The sequence below is a fragment of the Erythranthe guttata genome, chromosome 1 (assembly GCF_056151865.1).
Source record: "Erythranthe guttata isolate IM_541 chromosome 1, IM_541, whole genome shotgun sequence".
Lineage (NCBI taxonomy): Eukaryota > Viridiplantae > Streptophyta > Magnoliopsida > Lamiales > Phrymaceae > Erythranthe > Erythranthe guttata.
The window spans coordinates 639,308-658,602 of NC_142533.1; the positions used below are offsets into that span (position 1 = coordinate 639,308).

At 35.8% G+C, this 19,295-nt stretch overlaps 4 protein-coding genes across 9 annotated transcripts; all 4 read left to right on the plus strand.

Annotated features, from left to right (window-relative positions):
* Nucleotides 1–65: 65 nt before the first annotated feature.
* Nucleotides 66–11,025, plus strand: KEA6 (K+ efflux antiporter 6). Of its 4 annotated transcripts, none has more exons than XR_016030026.1 (21): nucleotides 66–697; nucleotides 1,206–1,249; nucleotides 1,442–1,500; nucleotides 1,636–1,714; nucleotides 1,797–1,858; nucleotides 1,934–2,009; nucleotides 2,112–2,186; nucleotides 2,861–2,932; nucleotides 3,035–3,118; nucleotides 3,531–3,599; nucleotides 3,687–3,764; nucleotides 4,082–4,170; nucleotides 4,250–4,346; nucleotides 4,469–4,522; nucleotides 4,760–4,855; nucleotides 5,029–5,217; nucleotides 5,307–5,384; nucleotides 5,527–5,571; nucleotides 6,293–6,382; nucleotides 6,475–6,840; nucleotides 10,036–11,025. XR_016030026.1 is itself a non-coding variant. In XM_013002513.2 (20 exons), exons 1-20 carry the CDS (start codon nucleotides 466–468, stop codon nucleotides 6,562–6,564), a joined length of 1,758 nt encoding a protein of 585 aa, XP_012857967.1. In that variant the 5' UTR covers nucleotides 66–465; the 3' UTR covers nucleotides 6,565–6,915. The 4 variants fall into 4 exon arrangements, 2 of the variants coding, with proteins under 2 accessions (XP_012857967.1, XP_088670906.1); XR_016030028.1 differs by lacking the exon at nucleotides 10,036–11,025 and adding an exon at nucleotides 8,743–9,066; XM_013002513.2 differs by lacking the exon at nucleotides 10,036–11,025 and having other exon boundaries at nucleotides 6,475–6,915.
* Nucleotides 10,095–11,025, plus strand: LOC105977048 (abscisic acid receptor PYL2-like). Its single transcript, XM_013002309.2, has one exon. It carries the CDS (start codon nucleotides 10,095–10,097, stop codon nucleotides 10,674–10,676), a length of 582 nt encoding a protein of 193 aa, XP_012857763.1. The 3' UTR covers nucleotides 10,677–11,025.
* Nucleotides 11,026–13,225: 2,200 nt separating this feature from the next.
* On the plus strand, nucleotides 13,226–13,609 carry LOC105969435 (putative carboxylesterase 9). The gene has a single exon (XM_012994190.1). The coding sequence runs from the start codon at nucleotides 13,226–13,228 to the stop codon at nucleotides 13,607–13,609; it is 384 nt and encodes a 127-aa protein (XP_012849644.1).
* Nucleotides 13,610–14,728: 1,119 nt separating this feature from the next.
* ATH1 (homeobox protein ATH1) lies at nucleotides 14,729–19,012 on the plus strand. Of its 3 annotated transcripts, XM_088814793.1 has the most exons (6): nucleotides 14,729–15,092; nucleotides 15,346–15,472; nucleotides 17,075–17,943; nucleotides 18,052–18,431; nucleotides 18,523–18,583; nucleotides 18,672–19,012. In XM_088814793.1, the coding sequence occupies exons 3-6, from the start codon at nucleotides 17,122–17,124 to the stop codon at nucleotides 18,825–18,827; spliced, it is 1,419 nt and encodes a 472-aa protein (XP_088670919.1). In that variant the 5' UTR covers nucleotides 14,729–15,092; nucleotides 15,346–15,472; nucleotides 17,075–17,121; the 3' UTR covers nucleotides 18,828–19,012. The 3 variants fall into 3 exon arrangements, with proteins under 3 accessions (XP_088670919.1, XP_012857929.2, XP_012857930.2); XM_013002475.2 differs by lacking the exons at nucleotides 14,729–15,092; nucleotides 15,346–15,472 and adding an exon at nucleotides 16,159–16,538; XM_013002476.2 differs by lacking the exons at nucleotides 14,729–15,092; nucleotides 15,346–15,472 and having other exon boundaries at nucleotides 16,714–17,943.
* Nucleotides 19,013–19,295: the final 283 nt, after the last annotated feature.

Consider the following 19,295-nt stretch of genomic DNA (forward strand, 5'->3'; position numbering starts at 1 on the left):
ATATTTCAGCCAAGAAATCTTCAATGACAAAGTGTAAGATGCGAAGAAAAACAATAAGACATATTGTTTTGTGTCGCATTAACTATTTATTTCATTTCTTCTGAAAAAATAATAATTAAAACTCACGTGGTGGGCGCGCATTCATGAAGAAAAAAACATCCCCTCCATCATCGTCTTAATTACACTTCTAATCACCTCTTGATCTTTACTTAACCACTACTTTATTTAAATCACGGATGATCAATTGATCATTATATACGAACACATCTAAATTACTAGTCCGTACACTCTCCGGATTTCTCACTCCCACTCTCTCTCTAGAATTTGAGACATTGCTACCATTTTTGCGGTACATCCTGTGACAGCGACAAGCGAACAGAACCGACACCCGCAGCACCGAATCCTTCATTCGTTTGACGTGCGCCGGGGCCTGCCTGTCTTGCGCCGCCGGCGTGCAATCGCCAGATGAGTAAATCATTAGCTGCTGTTTTACTCTTTGTAGCTTTGGTGGCCACGGCCTCTTCGTTCGCCGCATCGGAGGATTCGAAGTTGGTTGAAGATGAAGCCTCTTCCGCTGCCAATGCGACCGGCATCGATTCCAGCGGCAATAGGACTAGGCTGAAGGAGGACACCTTTGCTGATATTATCGATCGGGCGCTTGAGAAGGAGTTCACGGAGAATGAGGATCATAACGAAGGTTTTCCTAGATCTCAAATTTCTGTGCTGTTTCTAATCTCATTGTCTTCTGATAGTCTTATGTTATCGTGTTTAGTTAGGTTTTGCATTGGGGTTTATTCTGTGTTACGAGGAAATCAGATGCGTAAATTGAAACAAAAAATTGTCCCAGTTTCTTAAGAAATTTGATTAGGGCTTAGATTCGAGAGGTTTTACAGTTTTACTTGTCCAGTCTTAATTTATTTGAGAAAATGCCCATTGGTGCTTTACTTTGCTTCAGATGCCAACAATGGACTTAGTTTTTAGTGGTTATTTGTTTTGAGGAATTTTTCCGTATCCAGAATGAGTCCTTGTTTAGTTTTTTGTTCAACGCAAGTTTTTCCATTCCAAGTAATTTTAGGATTAGGCCTTAATTCGTGTCTACTGTTGTGGTTTTACATGTAGAATTTTGATTGTTCGTTATCAGTTTTATTTGATTAAGTGATGTTGGATTCTTAGTTGATCTAGTAACTTGAACTGAATTTTGGCAGTTAATGATGCTGGAGGCTTCAACAACAGTGTGGCTGAGCAGCAGGTTTGTGGCATTGCACCTGCTCAACTATTTTCGTTGGATTGATGGAAATGGAGTTGAATTTGCATCTATGATGATTGGGTGTTGATATGGGGATACAATAAATTGACAAAGAATCTTTGTTCTAGTACATAGTCAAACTTTTTGCCTTATCTCTGGCTTCCTTTTTTTTTTTTTTTTTTTTCTCATGATCAGGCTGTCCTGGAAACAGTAGCCAGAGTGAAGACAAAGAAAAATGAGACAAAGGAGGAAAAGTAAGTGTTTGTTCCAATCCTAGATAATTCTCTTTTTTTTTTTTTTTTTTTTTTTTAATCATGGGCATCTTCACTAGTTGATTATTTACTTCCCTTTTATTCATATGATTTATCTTTTCTCATTAATAACAATAGATCCTTTAAACTTCATCAAGTTTTCAATCTGGATAATGACAATGGAGCTGAAGAGACCCCTACTTTGATCGATAGGAAGGTAAACCCAATGTTCTGCTACTTTTCTTTTTGTTTTGTTGTGATTTTTTCCTTAAAAAAATCAAAATGTTATGTATGTCCAGGACAACGTGTTTATCATATCAAATTTCAAATCCAAATACCCAGTGCTGCAGCTAGACTTGAGGTATACTTACAGTTTGACTCAATGTACCCTGTCTCATCTTTTACGGTTCCAAATTACCTACTGGTGATTTTGCAGGCTCATATCAGATCTGGTTGTTGTCATTGTCTCTGCAACTTGTGGTGGAATTGCTTTTGCGTGTGCTGGACAACCGGTCCGATCTCTCACCTTTACCTGTGTTCTCAGTGGTTATTCACAGTCATTAAGCTTGTTCTTATCAGCATTTTATTTTCTAACTCAAAGAAATATCATACAGGTTATTACTGGATATTTATTAGCGGGGTCAGTTGTCGGGCCTGGAGGTTTAAATGTCATCAGTGAAATGGTGCAAGTATGTAACTATTAAGAAGTTAATTCTTGACAGCTAATGTGATAGTTTGCTTATGTCGACGTCTTTTACATAAGTATGATTCTGATATCACCTGTACTTGTGTTATGTTCCTAATATGAGTAAAGAAATTGAAGGATTTTATGGAAATGATACATTCCATTCCTCTGGAAAGATGAATGTTGTGGCTTGATTTCCATGGATAGACTATGCCCAGTTTAGAAACTTGTCCATATTATTAGTTATTACTTTAGTATTGTGTATATTTTAATATGATTTTTGCAATAGTAACTTAGTAATATAATGGGAGAAGAGTGTGCTTTATCCAGGGCACGAGGATTTTGGAACCCTGCAACATCAAAATTGGCATTTTATTTGAGTAGAAGTTTGACTCCAATCTCTGTTTAGCATTGTTGAAAGCCAACACCGATCACTTTTCTTTTATTACGGATGGGGTAACTGATCCCCAGTCATTAAGCAGTTGAAAAATAATTTTAACTGGCTGGCTATATATATATTTTTAGGACTGCTCTGTTGTCTATAGCATAGAAAAGTTACATTCTAACTTCTGGCATATGTTTCATTTTAGAAGTACAGATAATGTTAATTTACTTTGTGAGATAGTGATATTTATAGCATTGCATGTTTCTTCATTCTAACGTAATTGGTGCATATAGGTTGAAACAGTGGCACAGTTTGGTGTAATTTTCCTTCTTTTTGCTCTGGGCCTGGAATTCTCCACAACAAAGGTTAGCTGCTTCTCAATGATGGAATTACTGTTCTATTAACCCTTCTGTATGAAACTCAAGTCATGGTTACTGCTGCAAACTAATCATATGTGCACATCACAGCTTCGAGTTGTTCGTGCAGTCGCTGTTCTTGGAGGGTTACTCCAAATTCTGCTTTTTATGTGCCTGTGCGGAATTATATCCTCGGTATGTTCATCATATGGGTTGTAGTTATTATCTTTTTTGCAAGAAGCTTAAACAACCCGCTTCATTTATGGTCAAGCCATCAAGTTGATGATGTCGATCATAGCCATGAGAATAGGTCATCAAACTGATCTTTTGAGTAGATGCAATTTCTGTAGTAAGAACCTTTCAAATGTGAATGCGCTTCCCCTCATTATATTTTAATGCATCCGTGATGCAACAGTGGCATGAGATTGTGATGGCTCTTATTAGCAGAGAAGATTTAAATATGCTCCTTTAGACTCTTAAGCCAGTTGTAATGTTGTGTCCTTAAACCAGTTAGTTTGTTGGTGATGTTATACGTTTATTTCTTACAGTGGAAAGTAATTTTCTTCCCTCGGTCTGTATGCTGCAATTTTACGCTCATTATTTGCAGGCATGTGGCGGCAGAGCTTCTGAGGGTGTATTTGTTGGCGCTTTTCTGTCAATGTCATCTACAGCGGTGGTAAGGTCACACATTTTTCACTTGATTGTGCTTTGCCCCTTGTATGATATCTTGAAATCTCCTCCTTATTCTACTTTCTGATTGTAGGTATATAAATTTTTGATGGAGAAAAATAGCACTAATGCTCTTCATGGTCAAGTCACTATTGGCACTCTGATTTTACAGGTATCTTGAATATTGTTTCTCTTTTACTTCAAGACTGTTGTATTTTCCAGACTCCAGAGAGAACATTTTGTTTTCCGGGGGTAATGCTTCAGTCCACAATATCCCATCATAACCACCTTCATGTTCAATTTAATCGATTATTTTAATATCCATCAGATAACTTCATTTTTCTGTATATGGCATAGCAGTTGAAGGTTTTGATTGAAAAAAACATTTTTGGGTTCAGTTTTGCATATCCTCGTCAATTTGTAATTATAAGTATATCTTGCCTGGGATGCTCAATGCTTATATTATAATATTCTAAACCTTATTTTCAGGACTGTGCTGTGGGTTTACTTTTTGCTTTGCTTCCAGTACTTGGCGGCACTTCTGGTGTCTTGCAGGGGGTAATATCCATGACTAAATCGTAAGTTCAATCTTTTTACCTTTAATGAGCATGACAATTTCGACCTGCTAAACATAATACTTATTAATCCATTAGCCAGGCTGGTGGTCTTGATTGCTTTCTTGGCAGTTTTATCGATATTGTCACGGACCTGTGTGCCTTGGTTCCTGAAACTTATGATAAGTTTGTCATCACAGGTAAAAGGGGAGTTCCTTTTTGTTTGTTTATTTTCTGTGTTCTTTTTCGGGTTTGAGATGTTTGTCATTTACGAAGACATTGCATATCACAAGTCCGTGTATGGATATTTCTCCTTTTGCAGACCAATGAACTATATCAATTGGCGTCAGTGGCTTTTTGCCTACTTGTTGCTTGGGTTAGTTACCTTTCCATTTTCTTAAGTCTCTTCCAATTACTTCAGTACCTATATTGTATTGATATTTACAGTGTGAGATGATCGTTTTGACATTCATGCCAAAAAAGACAGATTTATAAACATAGCTCCCACATCTTGTCTCTGATTGCTAGTTTTTTTATGTAACCTGTGAATCTATGATCATATAAATGCCTCTAAACTGACTAGATTAGCACCAACTGTTCTATATGGTTTCAGTGTAGTGACAAGCTTGGTCTCAGTTTGGAATTGGGTTCATTTGCTGCTGGAGTGATGATAGCAACAACTGATCTTGCCCAGCATACGCTCGAACAAGTAAGATTGATTTACCATTCTTCTCTGACTGTAGGAGACAAATTACATGTTAAATTGTTAATAGTGTGTTTGCATGCATGCCAGTATAGTAAGAAATTTACTTACAGATATTACTATATACATTATCATTGTGGTACTTTCTTTGTTTGATTTGTGGCTTTTTATTCATGCAGGTTGAACCTATTCGCAACATGTTTGCAGCTCTTTTCCTGGCTAGCATTGGGATGTTAATCCATGTTCATTTTCTGTGGAATCATGTTGACATCCTGCTTGCTTCAGTTATATTAGTTGTCATTGTGAAAACTTCAGTCATTTCTGGAGTTGTCAAGGGATTTGGCTACAGCAACAAAACTTCAATACTCGTAAGATGCTACCATGTTTATAGATTTCATTTGGGTTTATCTTCAGACATATTCATTAACATTGTAGCCTTTGTCGTTGAGCCTTGTAGGTGGGAATGTCTCTGGCACAAATAGGGGAATTTGCTTTTGTACTGCTTAGTCGGGCTTCAAATCTTCATCTTGTTGGGGTAAATGCTTTCGAGCATACCATTGTAGTTTTCCTAAAACTTGATTAACTATCTTACCTCTTCCTTCCTCCATAGGGCTTCTTTTTGTTCTGTTGAGGTAATTGCTGTTCTGTTCATTTCATACATCTATTTGTAATTTCAGGGTAAAGTGTACCTGCTGCTTCTTGGAACAACAGCACTTAGTCTGGTACATAATCTTCTTTTATCTTGTTCTAGTTGATTCATTATATACTGTTGTTTTTGTGCTTGATCGCCAATGGTTTTACTTCTATACAAACGAAAGCATAATGTTACAGGTTTCATTTTACATTCATCCACTTAATTGTCGAGTACACAGCCATATGAATCTGGTTTCTTATTGGCCTCCAATATCCCAAAGAAATAGCCTTCCCTTTTTTTTATTCTTCCTAGCAGAGAGATACCTTTGTATTATGTTTGACATCTATAAATTGGGTACATGTCTATATAATATTGAATTTAAATATTATTTTACGTTTACTTGCACCAATTATGAGTCGATCTTTCTGAGTACGATAAGTTCACCTTGAGATAACAACCCCGCCTTTGCAGCTCTAGTGATTTAATAACTCTACCAAACCCATAACCTGCTCGCTTAGCTATCTTGGCTGGGAGATTTCTCTTTAGTCATGCGACTTAGTTTGACGTTTTAGTTGTACTACTGTATCTTTTTCATAGTTGCCACTAAATTGTGTTGATAAGTATCAAGTAACATTCTACTCCTTGGCAACTTTTTGTTAATTGATAAGGTAATTAGTGGAATACCGGTTACAGTTTCTTCAAACTGATTGTTTTATCACGAAGTTCAATCCGCTGTACTGAAATGTTGGCCAAGGGCAATTGTTCCGATTTCATATTTTCTTACAGAGAAGACAAATATTCTCCTGCAGGTAACTACTCCATTGCTTTTCAAGTTGATACCAGCAGTAGTGCACCTTGGCGTGTTGCTACGCTGGTTCTCGCCTGAAAGTCAAACCGAGGTAATCCTTTTATTTCGTCTCATAAGTTCATTGTAATCTAGCTATTATATTAATTTCCTGCATTGTTCTTTGAACATGATTTCTACGTTCAGCTTGGATTTAAAGGAGATGTTCTACGTACAGACAGTGCGAAGCAGAGAATTGCTTTAATATCCAAGGATCTCTTGATACATGAAGGATGACACTATTTGTTGAGTTGTAACGGTTCCACATATTTTACCTTGGAAAATGGTCCTTTTATTATCAAACCATCTAATGTCCAAACAGCTTGATTGGTTCATCAGATATTTCCTCCGTTTCCATCAAAAGCAAGGCGGTGCGATGTGGATATATCTCATATTTCTCTAACCAAAGCAGTGAAACAGAAAAAAACGACGCGAGCCTCAAAGGCACTCTAGGATGTAATCTAACTGCTAGACTAGGAGCCACTAACAATTCAAAGCAGCACACTGTGCAAGGTAATCCTCTTTTTCCCCTTTTTTGAGTGTAAAATAATTTTGCAGTTAATTCAGACAGTTGTTATTTTCCTCCCACTTGTTTTGATTTTTGTTTATGATTGTGTGTTGATATGTATCATCTGCATTGGCTTGAATGGATATACTGTACATAAAATTGCTTGTGGGTTAAAACCAAGTCTAAAGAGAAATTTCCTCTCGGTTTGGCGATTTTTTTTTAAGGTACTTACTGTTGTGTTCTTGTATTAATTATAGGGCAAATGACGGCCGGCCAAATTAGGAAAAAACACCTTGTTTGGGTAATCACAACATAAGGGAAGTTTTCGTTAGACAGTACATAGCTAAGGGGTGGTTGTAATTAACCAAACATAAGGGAAGTTTTCGTAATTTCACATTACCTTAGGGGGTTGGCTGTAATTTGCCCTTAATTAGAACTTGAATATCATATTGCCTAGGTCCGTACAAATAACATTAGATTTATTTTAAGAAAACCAGAAATATTAATTGAAAGAAATAGAATTAATTGCGGAGCTTTGACCTTTGGATTGTATTAAAATAATATTATAGTGAGTTTGAAAACCCTAAAGTTGGTACTAGTAGTAGTAGGAGCCAGATAATTGACCGGCCACGGCCCACTCAACCCCATACAGTTCCCCCCATATCTTGGCATTTTAATTAGTTGGTTGGTGCTAATTTATGGAAACGACCATTGACTTCTCTTCTTTATTTTATTCCAATATACAACCAGGAACGTAATAATACAGAATGGGTCGCAGCATTTAATTTTATTATTTGATGTTGAAATATACATGTTTGTGTGTGTGCCGCCTGTGTGTGTGATGTGTGAGAGAGAGAGAAGCAGAGGGGTAGAGAGAGAGAGAGAGAGAGAGAGAGAGAGAGAGAGAGTAAAGGAGCAGAAAGAAATAGGTAGAAAGAGAGTTTGGAAGGAGAAATAAAGGTGCATAGGTAAATGTGGACGCAAGTTGAGGAGGCATATATATGATATGACAAGAGTGTGTGATATGGTTAGTATAAGTGAGAGAGATAACAACAAAATTGAGCAGCATGCATGGCTTCGGTGGTTGTTGGATATACATGCAAATGCAATGCATCCACCACTAAATGTCAAATTTTTGTTTCCTTCTTTTACTCATTATTACAAATCCATAACTAACCCAATACCAACAAAACCAAACTTATGCATTTATATATTTATTTTTATATTTATTAATCCTGCCAAATTTCAAAACCATGTTCCCTTCATTACTTCAACAGGAAGTATTCTTTTTTCTTTCTTTTTTTTTTTAATAATTCTTCTCTATTTAATTACCCTATACTTTATTTTATTCTTTCTTATTTGTTTGTGTGTGTGTGTTTGTTGGTGTAGTTATATGCAATGTGCAATATGTTACTGTCTCCTTTTGTTATTACTAGGTCTATATGGTCATAATAACTCATCAACAGAGAAAACTGTTTAAATCAATATTTTCATTACATTGCAATTTAGTTTGTACTGAAAACCCATTATATAAACATAAATAAATTATTAACAAAGCCCATCAATCACCTCTCATGCATTATTGAGTACTTATAAAGAAAAAAACACAAGGCCATCATTCAAGATTTTGAATGCTATTCATTTGCAGTTATTATCATCATCATCATCATCATCATCATCAAATACATATATTAATTTTATTCCAAATAATTATCAATATATTAATATTGCACTACAACTACTATGGTGCTAGATTAATTTGCATCAAATGTGAGCCATAAATTTTACCAAAAAAACACAATAAGGCCATTAAATAAATACTTTTGCACTCTCGGACCATATTCAAATAATTTATTTTTATAAACAACTATATATAAAAAGTATTAATAACTAAATATATGGTGCAGCTAGTGTAATTGTGGGGGCCAGATGGGGGGTAAGGAGAAGAATCCTGTAAAGTGGAGTTTAAATCACGCGTACAGTTCTAACTTTCTCTCACATGATCCATGAATCTACATTTCCCCCCTTTCAACCAAGATTGTGACTAGCTACACCCTTCTTATTTGGCACTAATCTTTTTTTTATTTATATTTTTGCCCCCATAAGTTTACTTCTTTATCCTTTTTCCTCGTAATTGGAAAAAGTTCGGAAAATCCAACCAGGAATCAAAATCTAATATGTATTTCAATTCCATTACAAAATCGATAAATAAAAAAAATCAAAAATTAAAATTTGGAACGAAAAATATTCAGATCGAGATCGGTGGATTCGAAAATTCCGTTCACATTCCCAACTCCATTAGTATCTAACAAAACCCTTTGTATTAGTTCCTCCATAATTTAAGTTTAGCTGTTTCTTCTAGCAACGTGATCCAGACATTACCTATTAACTAGGAGGAGAAAAGATTCTTAATCCCACTTATTGGAGACAATGACACACTAAACAAATTAGACAGGTCATCATTATTTTCCACAATTAGTCCTAACAAGTTATTAGCGTAATAAAGATTGCATTGCCCAAATGGCTAATTAGATTATAAATCATCCAATTCTTGTAGGGCACTGACTTTTAGGGCATGACTTGAATACATATATAATTAATTGTACATGATAATTCATTGCTATACGTGCAAGTTGCAAATTATTAAGTATCATCATAAATTAAACCCACCCACAGCTGTTTAATTTCCTATTGATTTCCTCTAATCTTAGTACACATTAATCTAATTATTAATTAACCTCTTCCTTAAATTCTGTTTTACTACAAGTGCAAAGACACAGCCCTAAATTTAAGGTAGAAAACATTGTCATTTTTCAGAAACTATGATTATCCAAACATTGCCTAAGTTATATATATATATCCTTTCTAAATCTAGTTATAACATAGAAGATGCCCTCTTGTATTTGCTTAATTTTTTAATAGTAATCCCTTTCTTGGTATATATACTGACGACTGACAATAGATTTATATAATATAAAATTATAAATTATATAAATTACAAATCTCAAGGACAAATCCGTCCAAACACCCTTGAAAACCTAAACCAGACAAACCCTAAACTAGTGGGCCCCTCCTCCTACACCTACCCCACCCCCACCACCACCCCACAACTCTCAACTCTTTATAAGTTTATTTTATCCATTTTATTTATGCCCCGATCGATCTATTTCTTGATACAAGAATCCCTATTAATTTATCAGCTCAGAGAAAAGAGGCAGAATTCTCCATTTTTTACTGACCGTTGAATTTCTTGAATCGAATGGACGACAAAGCTCAACAACAAATTCCTCAGGGACTGCAGCCGGAAGAACACGCGCAGCTGGAGCACGTGATCCGCACGTACCACACCTTCGGCGCATTGCCCAACACATGCACGTCGCTCATCACCCAGCGCATCGACGCGCCGGCGAACGCGGTGTGGCCACTGGTGCGGCGGTTCGACAACCCGCAGCGGTACAAGCACTTCATCAAGAGCTGCCGCCTCGCCGCCGGAGACGGCGGCGTCGGCAGCATACGGGAGGTGACGGTGGTTTCCGGGCTACCCGCGTCCACATCCACGGAGCGGCTGGAGATCCTGGACGAGGAGAACCACGTGCTCAGCTTCCGGGTGGTCGGCGGCGAGCACAGGCTGAACAATTACCGGTCGGTGACTTCAGTGAACGAATTCAAGAAAGGTGAATCGGTATATACGATGGTGTTGGAATCGTATATAGTGGATATACCGGAGGGAAATACAGGGGAAGATACGAAGATGTTCACGGATACGGTGGTGAAGCTCAATCTTCAGAAGCTTGGTGTGGTGGCGGTAGCATCTCTGCATGGCGGCGCCGGCCACGATTAATTATTTTAATTTCTAGTGGGCGGCGGCGATATTGATCGGATCGGATCGGCGGAAAAGATGGGCTGCAGGGCCGCCAGGTAATTAGAACAATAATGGTGGTGCAGAAATGATGATGGTGCCCTGCTGGTGTGTGCATGTGTGTGTGTGTGTGTGTTTTATTTTATTTTATTTTAAATATTTGTTTAATTAGTGGATAGAAAAAGGGGTTTAATTTCTTTAGTCATGCAAGTTGGGTTATTTTTATTTCTTGTATAGTTGGAAGAGTTCAATTAATTAGTTTTCTTTTTAATGCTTTGCTCTATTATATTGACATTTTGCTGTGGAATAAATGATTGGATGATCTTGGATATATAGTTGTTTTCAATGTGAATCTAACTTGGATTTTTTGCTCCTAACTTTTAGTGCTTGTGTGTGTGTGTGTGAGAGAGAGAGATTTAGTATATGAAAATAGTGAAGTCAAGAATGAAATAATTGCAAAAGCATCGATGACAAAAGGACTAATATAATTGATCTTAATTTGCATTCAAAGAATGAAGCTGTTCTCCGCATGCATGACTTTTTTAACTAAGAGCGCAGACAATTGGCAATGATCTGATCTGTATGCCACCAATATGCATTTTGATTATTTATAATGTAACCACATTATATATATGGTTTATATTACATGGATCTGCAGGATAATTCAATGGGGTGCTTTATAATTTAATTTGTTCTTGCTGTATATTTCAAGGGTGCGAAACGGAATTAAGCAAGAAACTCGTGATCGAGAAAGAAGACACAAAATCATCTCATTAGATGTCTTCTTTTAGTTGCAATGAGAGTTTTGGCTGTGGGTGAAAAAATGTCAACCCCATAATTGATCGAATATATGGTATGGAAATTGGACAGCTATATATATACATATATATATATATATATGTGTGTGTGTGTGTGTGTTGAGAGACTTGTGAGTTGCCTTTGGGGGCATTATGCATGTGAATGTAGCTGCTTACATTTTTTGTTTTACTACTTTTCTTCTTCATCGTGTGTTTTTCTTTTTTTCTTTTTTTTTTTTAGCTCTTTTGGAAATTCACTAATTGTGAACAATCTTGACCAAGTATTAGCAATATAAGACTTTATTATTTAATTAACTAATTATGATTTATTTTACCATAACTAAGATCTAAGAGCTAGAAATTGTCCTATTTAAAGTTAAATTGGGAAATTGAATTTAAAGTGAGTAGGCCGTACAAATTATCTGATAATAACATAACTCAAAAAATTCCAAAGCCCAAATAAAATAAAATAGACATATTAAGGCCCGAGGTTGGGCCCAACCCTTGTCGAAGCTTATTCCACCTTCATAATTGTATCTCACATTATCAATCATTCCGATATTCCAAATTATTGTTAATAATAATACATTTTTCATTTTACTAATTATGTTTTCAAGGGAAAGTAGAGAATTTATTAATTAATATTTAAAAAAAATAATATGGCTAGTTGATATATATATATATATATATATATATATATAATTATTTCTCTTGTTTTGAATAGGCCCTATCCCATTTATTGGTAATCATTAATACATTTTCTGAAAATGAAATTAAAAATTAGTGGAATAGTGTTTTAGTGTAATTTCAAGAAATAGTGCAATACAGAGGAATGTTTTTATTTAAATTAAATTTACTGGGATACTTGTTCTGATAATTTGTCCAGATATCCAAATAGTGGATGGGATGATTACTGTTTATTCTTATAGCTCGGTTTTAAACTCATTAGGTTGCATACAAAAATATGGATTAAAAAAGAAACAATCTTTCACTAATGTAAACAAATAAAATTTTAGTCCATAGTTTTTTGGGGCTCTTTGAGAAAACCCCCTCATTATTATTTTTAATTGAGGGAGGCCCAAAATATTTTAGTCCATTTGAGAAAAGTCCACACCCATTTTCAGCCATTATGCTTTCCAGCTTTGTCCCCATCCGCCACATCATCACTGGGTCACGCTCAGCAATTTTTTTTTTTTTTTTTTTTTTTTCCGTTTTTTTTTCTGAATCGACTATGAAGCATAGTCGATTAAGCCTTAATCGACTATGCTTCATAGTCGATTAAGGAAATTATTTAATTATTTAATTTTTTTTTGTTTTTTTAATTTTTTTTTCTATATCAGGTGTATTAATCGACTATGATGAAGCATAGTCGATTAAGAATCTGCTACTAAACATAACAAATTACAACTGCGAAAAAATGCAAAATCAACTATATTTTAGAAAGAAAAAAATATATACAAACGTTATAAATGATTTATACAATTGAAACAATAAACAAGAAATCCAAAAAAAAATAAAAAAACTGGAGTCGATCAACCCTAATCGAATACCAGAACATAGTCGATTAGCTTAATCGACTATGAACATGTACATAGTCGATTTAGGTTTAAGTTCCATATATATGGTTAAAGATTTAAGTTGACACAGCCCACTATAACTAATTAAAGCCTCATAAAAATCGTAATATAAAACGACGTCGGATTACTCTTCTTCCACGCCGGCGGCTGGATCCAGATGACCATCTCCGACGCCTTGAACCACGAGACCTGCAACCGCCTCTCCGTCGACGTCTCCGCCATCGTCGTCTCCGTCGAGTTCCGGATCGCGCCGAAGAGCCGCCTCCCATCGCAGTACGACGACGCGATGGACGCCGTCCTGTGGGTGAAGAGCCAGGCCGCCGACCGCGGCGACAAGTGGATCCGCGACCACGGCGACCTAGATCGGTGCTACCTGTACGGCGTGAGCTGCGGCGCCAACATCGTGTTCAACACCGCGCTCCGGATGATGGAGATGAAGCCGCCGCCGATGAGAGTCGCCGGAGTCGTCCTGAACCAGCCGTTCTTCGGAGGGAAGAAGCGGACGAAGAGCGAGCTTTCTCCTGTTGAGATTTCTCGCTAATTTGTGTGTGTGTGTGTGTTTTTATGTGTGCGAGAGAAAGAGGAGAGAGAGAGAAAGAGAGAGAAGAGATAAGAGTGAGAGGGTGGTTTGGGAATTATTAAATAATATTTGGGTAGAATATTAGGTAAGGGGGTTTTCTCTAATTATTTTTGGGAGGGGGGTTTTTCTTAACTCATTTACCTAGATGAGGGGGGTATTGCTAATTATCCCTAGTTTTTTTATTTTTTGGAATTTCACATTTGTATCATATATTACATGTGAATTCATTTTTTGATACCGACAGGAGTAATATATACTTGCTAAAGTTTTGGGCCCACACTTAAAGAGTGAAATCTGGCAGCCCAAGAAAATACCCGAGTCAACTAAACCCCAATCCAAAGTCAATCTTCTTGAATTAATCATTCATATTATTTCGTTTAATCGTGGGCGTTCATTCGCTAAAACTTAATTAGCTCATCTAAATCTAATTCTCAATTTCGAGTGCGTTTTTCGTTTCCCTCTTCTTACGTGAACAGTACTTTCCATCAGCTTGTTTTTTTTTCGACAACTCTTTATAAATCTTCGTCGTACATGGCTGATTTTGACTGAGGAGCGAGCAGCTTTGTTGTCTCCTATCATTGGTTTTGTGCTTATTTATAGTGTTCTTAGAGAAACGGACAAATGCACTTCTTTCTTATGCGAGTGATTGGGTGTCCGAGTGAGAGAAAAACTTGGATTAATTGAGTGTGAGAGTGTTTCTCCATACTAGTAATATATAAAATCCATAAGATAACAAAAAACAAGAATCGTAACTAAAAAAAAAAGAAAAATTGAAATAGAGCCTAAAAGTTGTGGGACCATTATACTTATGTATTTAAATTTGGCTGTGTTCGCGGGGCATAAAATTAATTAATTAAAATAAAAGAAGCATTGAAATAATCTGAAAAATCACATTTATGCTGGCTGTGCAACACATCATGTCAGTTGAGTAGTAGAGTATGATAATAGATATAATAATAATAATAATATAGATAGATAGATACAGAAAGTGCTCATCATCAATCCTTTTTTCTCTTTTTCTCTCTCTACTTCTACTTTCTCTCTCCTTTACTTTTCCCACAGACTCTGTACTCTGAAACCGCATACACCCCTCTAACCGTACAAACAATTAACACCAAAATTTAAATTAAAAAAAAAAAAACAGAGCAGCAGAGGAAAAAAAAAAAAAAAAAAAAAGTAAAATTGCATGCACGCATACGATAAATTCGCCAAAGATATCCCCATTCAGATCTCCAAAATTGCTTGCGTCATCATTATTGAATATACATATATACACTACTATTCTCTCTTTCTCTCTCATGTATGTATATATTAATTTGTTTGTTTATTGTTTCTCTCTCATGCATGACTGAAAGTACACTGGTGGTGAAACAGTGTGGCAGGCCCATATTTATATTTTTTCAATCTACATACATTGCCAAAACCCTTTAGTTGTTTGAATCAGGTAACAAAAGTATGTTGTTTTCTTGCCCCCTTTTCTCTCCTTTCTCATCACATTATCTCTTTAATTTCCTTGCTGCTCTCATCTCTCTCTCTCTCAATATTTTTTTCTTTTTTTTCTTTTTCATTTTTTTCACCATTATAAATTGTGCTACCAAATATATATATATATATATATATACATCCTGCCATGCACAGGAGTTTCAACAGAGAAGAGAATCCAAATAATAATATTGTGTTTGTAATTATCATTACAGGAGAGAGAGATAATGAGATGTAATGACGAGGACAAGGGGGTGATGAGAGAGGAGAGAGAGAGAGAGGAGAGAGAAATGGGCCCTAATAAAGCTGCAAGAGAAATGAGTAAAACTGCAGCATCATAGAGTAATGCATATAATAATGCTCTTTCTTTCTTTTCTTTTTTTCCCTTTTTTATTATTATTAATAATAATAATAATAGATGATCGATAATATTGTGTGGCTGATACTCTTTCCATCTTTTTTTACCAAACCCTAATAATAACTCCCTATATCTCTCTCTCTCTCTCTGCAGAGAAGCCCATGTTTTTAATTTCCTCCTTTTTGGCATGCAGTACTTTTTATTAATGGCATTGTGTGTGTATAATAAGAAATAATAATCATGGGGTTTAAAACCAATGATTATTTGTGTTTAGGGTGTTTAAACCCAATGGTTAATAAGTCAGTCTGTGTGTATGTGTTAAAAGAAGAGTCTTTTAAGAAAGAGAGGAGATTGTGTTGTAGAGATCATCAGATTCTTTTTATTGGGTTTTGGATTCTTCTTGGACAAATCAATAAATTCATTTATTTATTTAATTAATTTAATTAAATTAAAAAAATAATAATAAATAAAAAAAGGAAAACACAGCTAGCTCACTTTCTGCATTTTGGCATTTTATTCTTTGTTTGTTTTCGGAATGGTGGTGGGGTTTAAGTACACAGTAGTACACTATCTCCCCTTTGCAAACTTTTTTCCTTACATGAAAAAAAAAACTTTATTCCTTATGGTAAAAAAAAGGTTATAAGAAGAACACAGATTATTATTAATAATTATTACAAGACTTATATATTTTTATATATATATATTACAACAACAACAGTCTTTTGGCTGTTTGGTTTTTGTACACTGTTTGTTTAGCAAGAAAGGGTAACCAATGATTTCCTACATATAGTTCTGATCACCATAGCATCAAATCTCTCTCTCTCTCTCTTTTTCTTTCTCTCTCTCATTTTCTCTTTTTATTTGATGGGTTGTTTTTTGAGGGGGCTAGCAGCAATCATCATTTCTTCCCAAAAGTAATTTAATTTAATTTAATTTAGTGATAGCTGCAAAATTATTTGGGCTTGAAAATGGCTTGAAGGGGAAACTGAATATTCTACGGAGGTTATTTATTTATCATCTGTGTTCATTGCAATTTAATATTCCTTCAAGGTTTGTCTTTTAAACTCATCTCTTGCTTTAGCCTTTTAATAACTGTTTTCCTCAGACATTATATATATATATATATACATATACTTATGGTGGAGTGCAGTGGAACTAATATTTAAATGTCATAATGTTGTTTAATATATTATTAGTCTTGTCTCTCTTATGTTACGTTTCTAAAGTATTTAGATATGATTTACATCTGATGATACTGTTACTCTATCTATTTCATGCTTATATATATATATTGTGTGTGTGTGTGTGATTTTTATTTATTTATTAAGGAGATATGTGTGTGTGTGTGAACTGATGATACATTGATACTGTTTCTGAAGAATTTAGATATATATGTGTGTGTGTGTGCTGATGATACAGTTTCTAAAGAACTTAAATATAGTGTGTGTGTGTGTGTGTGTGTGTGTGTGTGTGTGTGTGTGTGTGTGTGTGTGTGTGTGTGTGTGAACTAAATCTACTTATACAGGTATGCATGACAACATGAGAACCCTGAATTCAGAGTGATTTATAAATTCTTGATTTTTCAGGTCTATTTTTTTGATATTCTTTGGTGGAAATCCAACCTGCCAAGAAAATGCAACGAAACTTAATCGAATCGCACTCCTTTGTGACGGATCGAAACTCCGATCCAATCGATCGGCAAACTCGAAACCACGATCCCATGTCTGGATTTTCTCTGCCGTTGACCCTCGGAGAATCTCACATGACCACCTTCACCAATTGTAACCAAATCCCAACATCCATTCCCTTACCCAATTCCCATGAACTTTGGCTCAACACACAACCCCAAATTCCGAATATACCCTTCGAGAACCAAGATAAGCTAGTCCCCTTTCAGAACAACTACCCCTACGAGAGCATGAACTACGTAAATTACGAAGGCGTACCCTTTGATGCAAGCATCGATAGATTCACAGCTCCTCACCAACTCGGGAACTCCGTTCTCAACGAATGGATACCGACGGATCAACGTTCCTTAAACCCGTTTAGCAACGAGCTGTCGTTGAGCCTAGAACCTTCTAGAACTTCCCCTTCGATCCACGACCAATGCTCCTCAAGTTTAACTAGCTTTTCGTTGCAAAAGAGGCCTTCCCATCACACTTCCAGCAGCACCAATAATAATAACAATAATAATAACCTGTCGCTGAGCTGTAATTCGTCTTCTTACAAGCCGGGGTCGAAATTTTTCCACGCCATGCAAGAAATACTCGCCGAAATTGCTTCGTACGCGCTCGAAAGTTTCGACCAAATGAGCTTCTCTAAGCACTGTTTTCGTTCCACCTCATACAATGGGCTCGATAGTGATAACGGCGGACCCGTTTTTCGAGACAAACACTCGCACGAAATGGATGATGCTGAAGCCAAGATGAAACATCTGATATCTCTATTGCAACTGGTTTGTTGCTCCTTTTTTTTTTTTTTTTTAATATCCGTCCTTAATAAAATATTAATCAATCTTGTAATTAATTTATATTTATAAGTCTACTTGTTGAATATCAATTAGGTTGACGAGCAGTACAACCAATGCCTCGATGAGATCCACACTGTGATTTCCGCGTTTCACGCTGTGACGGAATTGGATCCGAATCTACACGCTCGATTTGCACTCCCCACAATTTCTCTCATGTACAAGAATCTGAGGGAGAGAATTAGCAGCTGCATTATTGAAATGGGAGCACGCGTTAATACTACTAATAATAATAACAATAATAAAGGAGGAGGAGACGAGAGTTCGTCGTCGTTCGACATGTCTTATATCCAGAAGCAGTGGGCCCTACAGCAGCTAAGAAAGAGAGATCATCAGCTTTGGAGGCCGCAGAGAGGCCTTCCGGAAAGATCCGTATCCGTTTTGAGGGCATGGATGTTTCAGAATTTCCTTCACCCGTAAGCTCGTTTTTTTTTTTTTTTTTTGACAATTATGTATTAAAATGTATAACTATGAAATGTTCGATAATTTGTGGAAATAAAAATGCAGGTATCCAAAAGACGCAGAGAAGCATTTGCTAGCGATGAAAAGTGGTTTGACAAGGAGCCAGGTATATAAAACATTTTCGCAGTTATATAGAAGTTATGTTTTTAATTTCCGGCTTATGAAATACGAATGGTCTATATATGTGTGAGTAGGTGTCGAATTGGTTTATAAATGCGCGTGTACGTTTATGGAAACCGATGATAGAGGAAATGTGTGCGGAGATGAACAGAAGAAAAAATCGCAGACACGACGAAGAAATAACCGATGGAGCACAGAGAAATTATATGCGGTTTGAGAATAGAAGATAGTCTCTGTTTTTAAATGCAAGTGTATATTTTGGCTCAACTGTATTTAGTTTATCATCTTTTTGAATATGTGCTTCCCTCTGAGAATTGCATATATTTGCATCTTCTTTAGAGGGAGTGTTTGGGTATCAAATTAAACACTTTAATATTTTGGTATATTATTATATTGGATATTTTATTAGCACAAACACACTTTTCATCATTATTTATTATGAATAAATTATATTATATCTCATACAAGATGGGATTTGTGGTATTCCCAGCTTGACAGAGAATTCAAATCTAATTGGGATCTAATTCCAAAAATACATAAGGCCCTGGAAAAAAGTTGTTCCACTTTCACAAAAGTAGGTCAACCCTTTAATTTAATAAAATTGTGCACTGAAATTGTCAAACATCTCAAGTAAATATATAATATAATATGTGGTAGAATGAATATATCGGGTCTACAGCATTAAACGAACAAATACT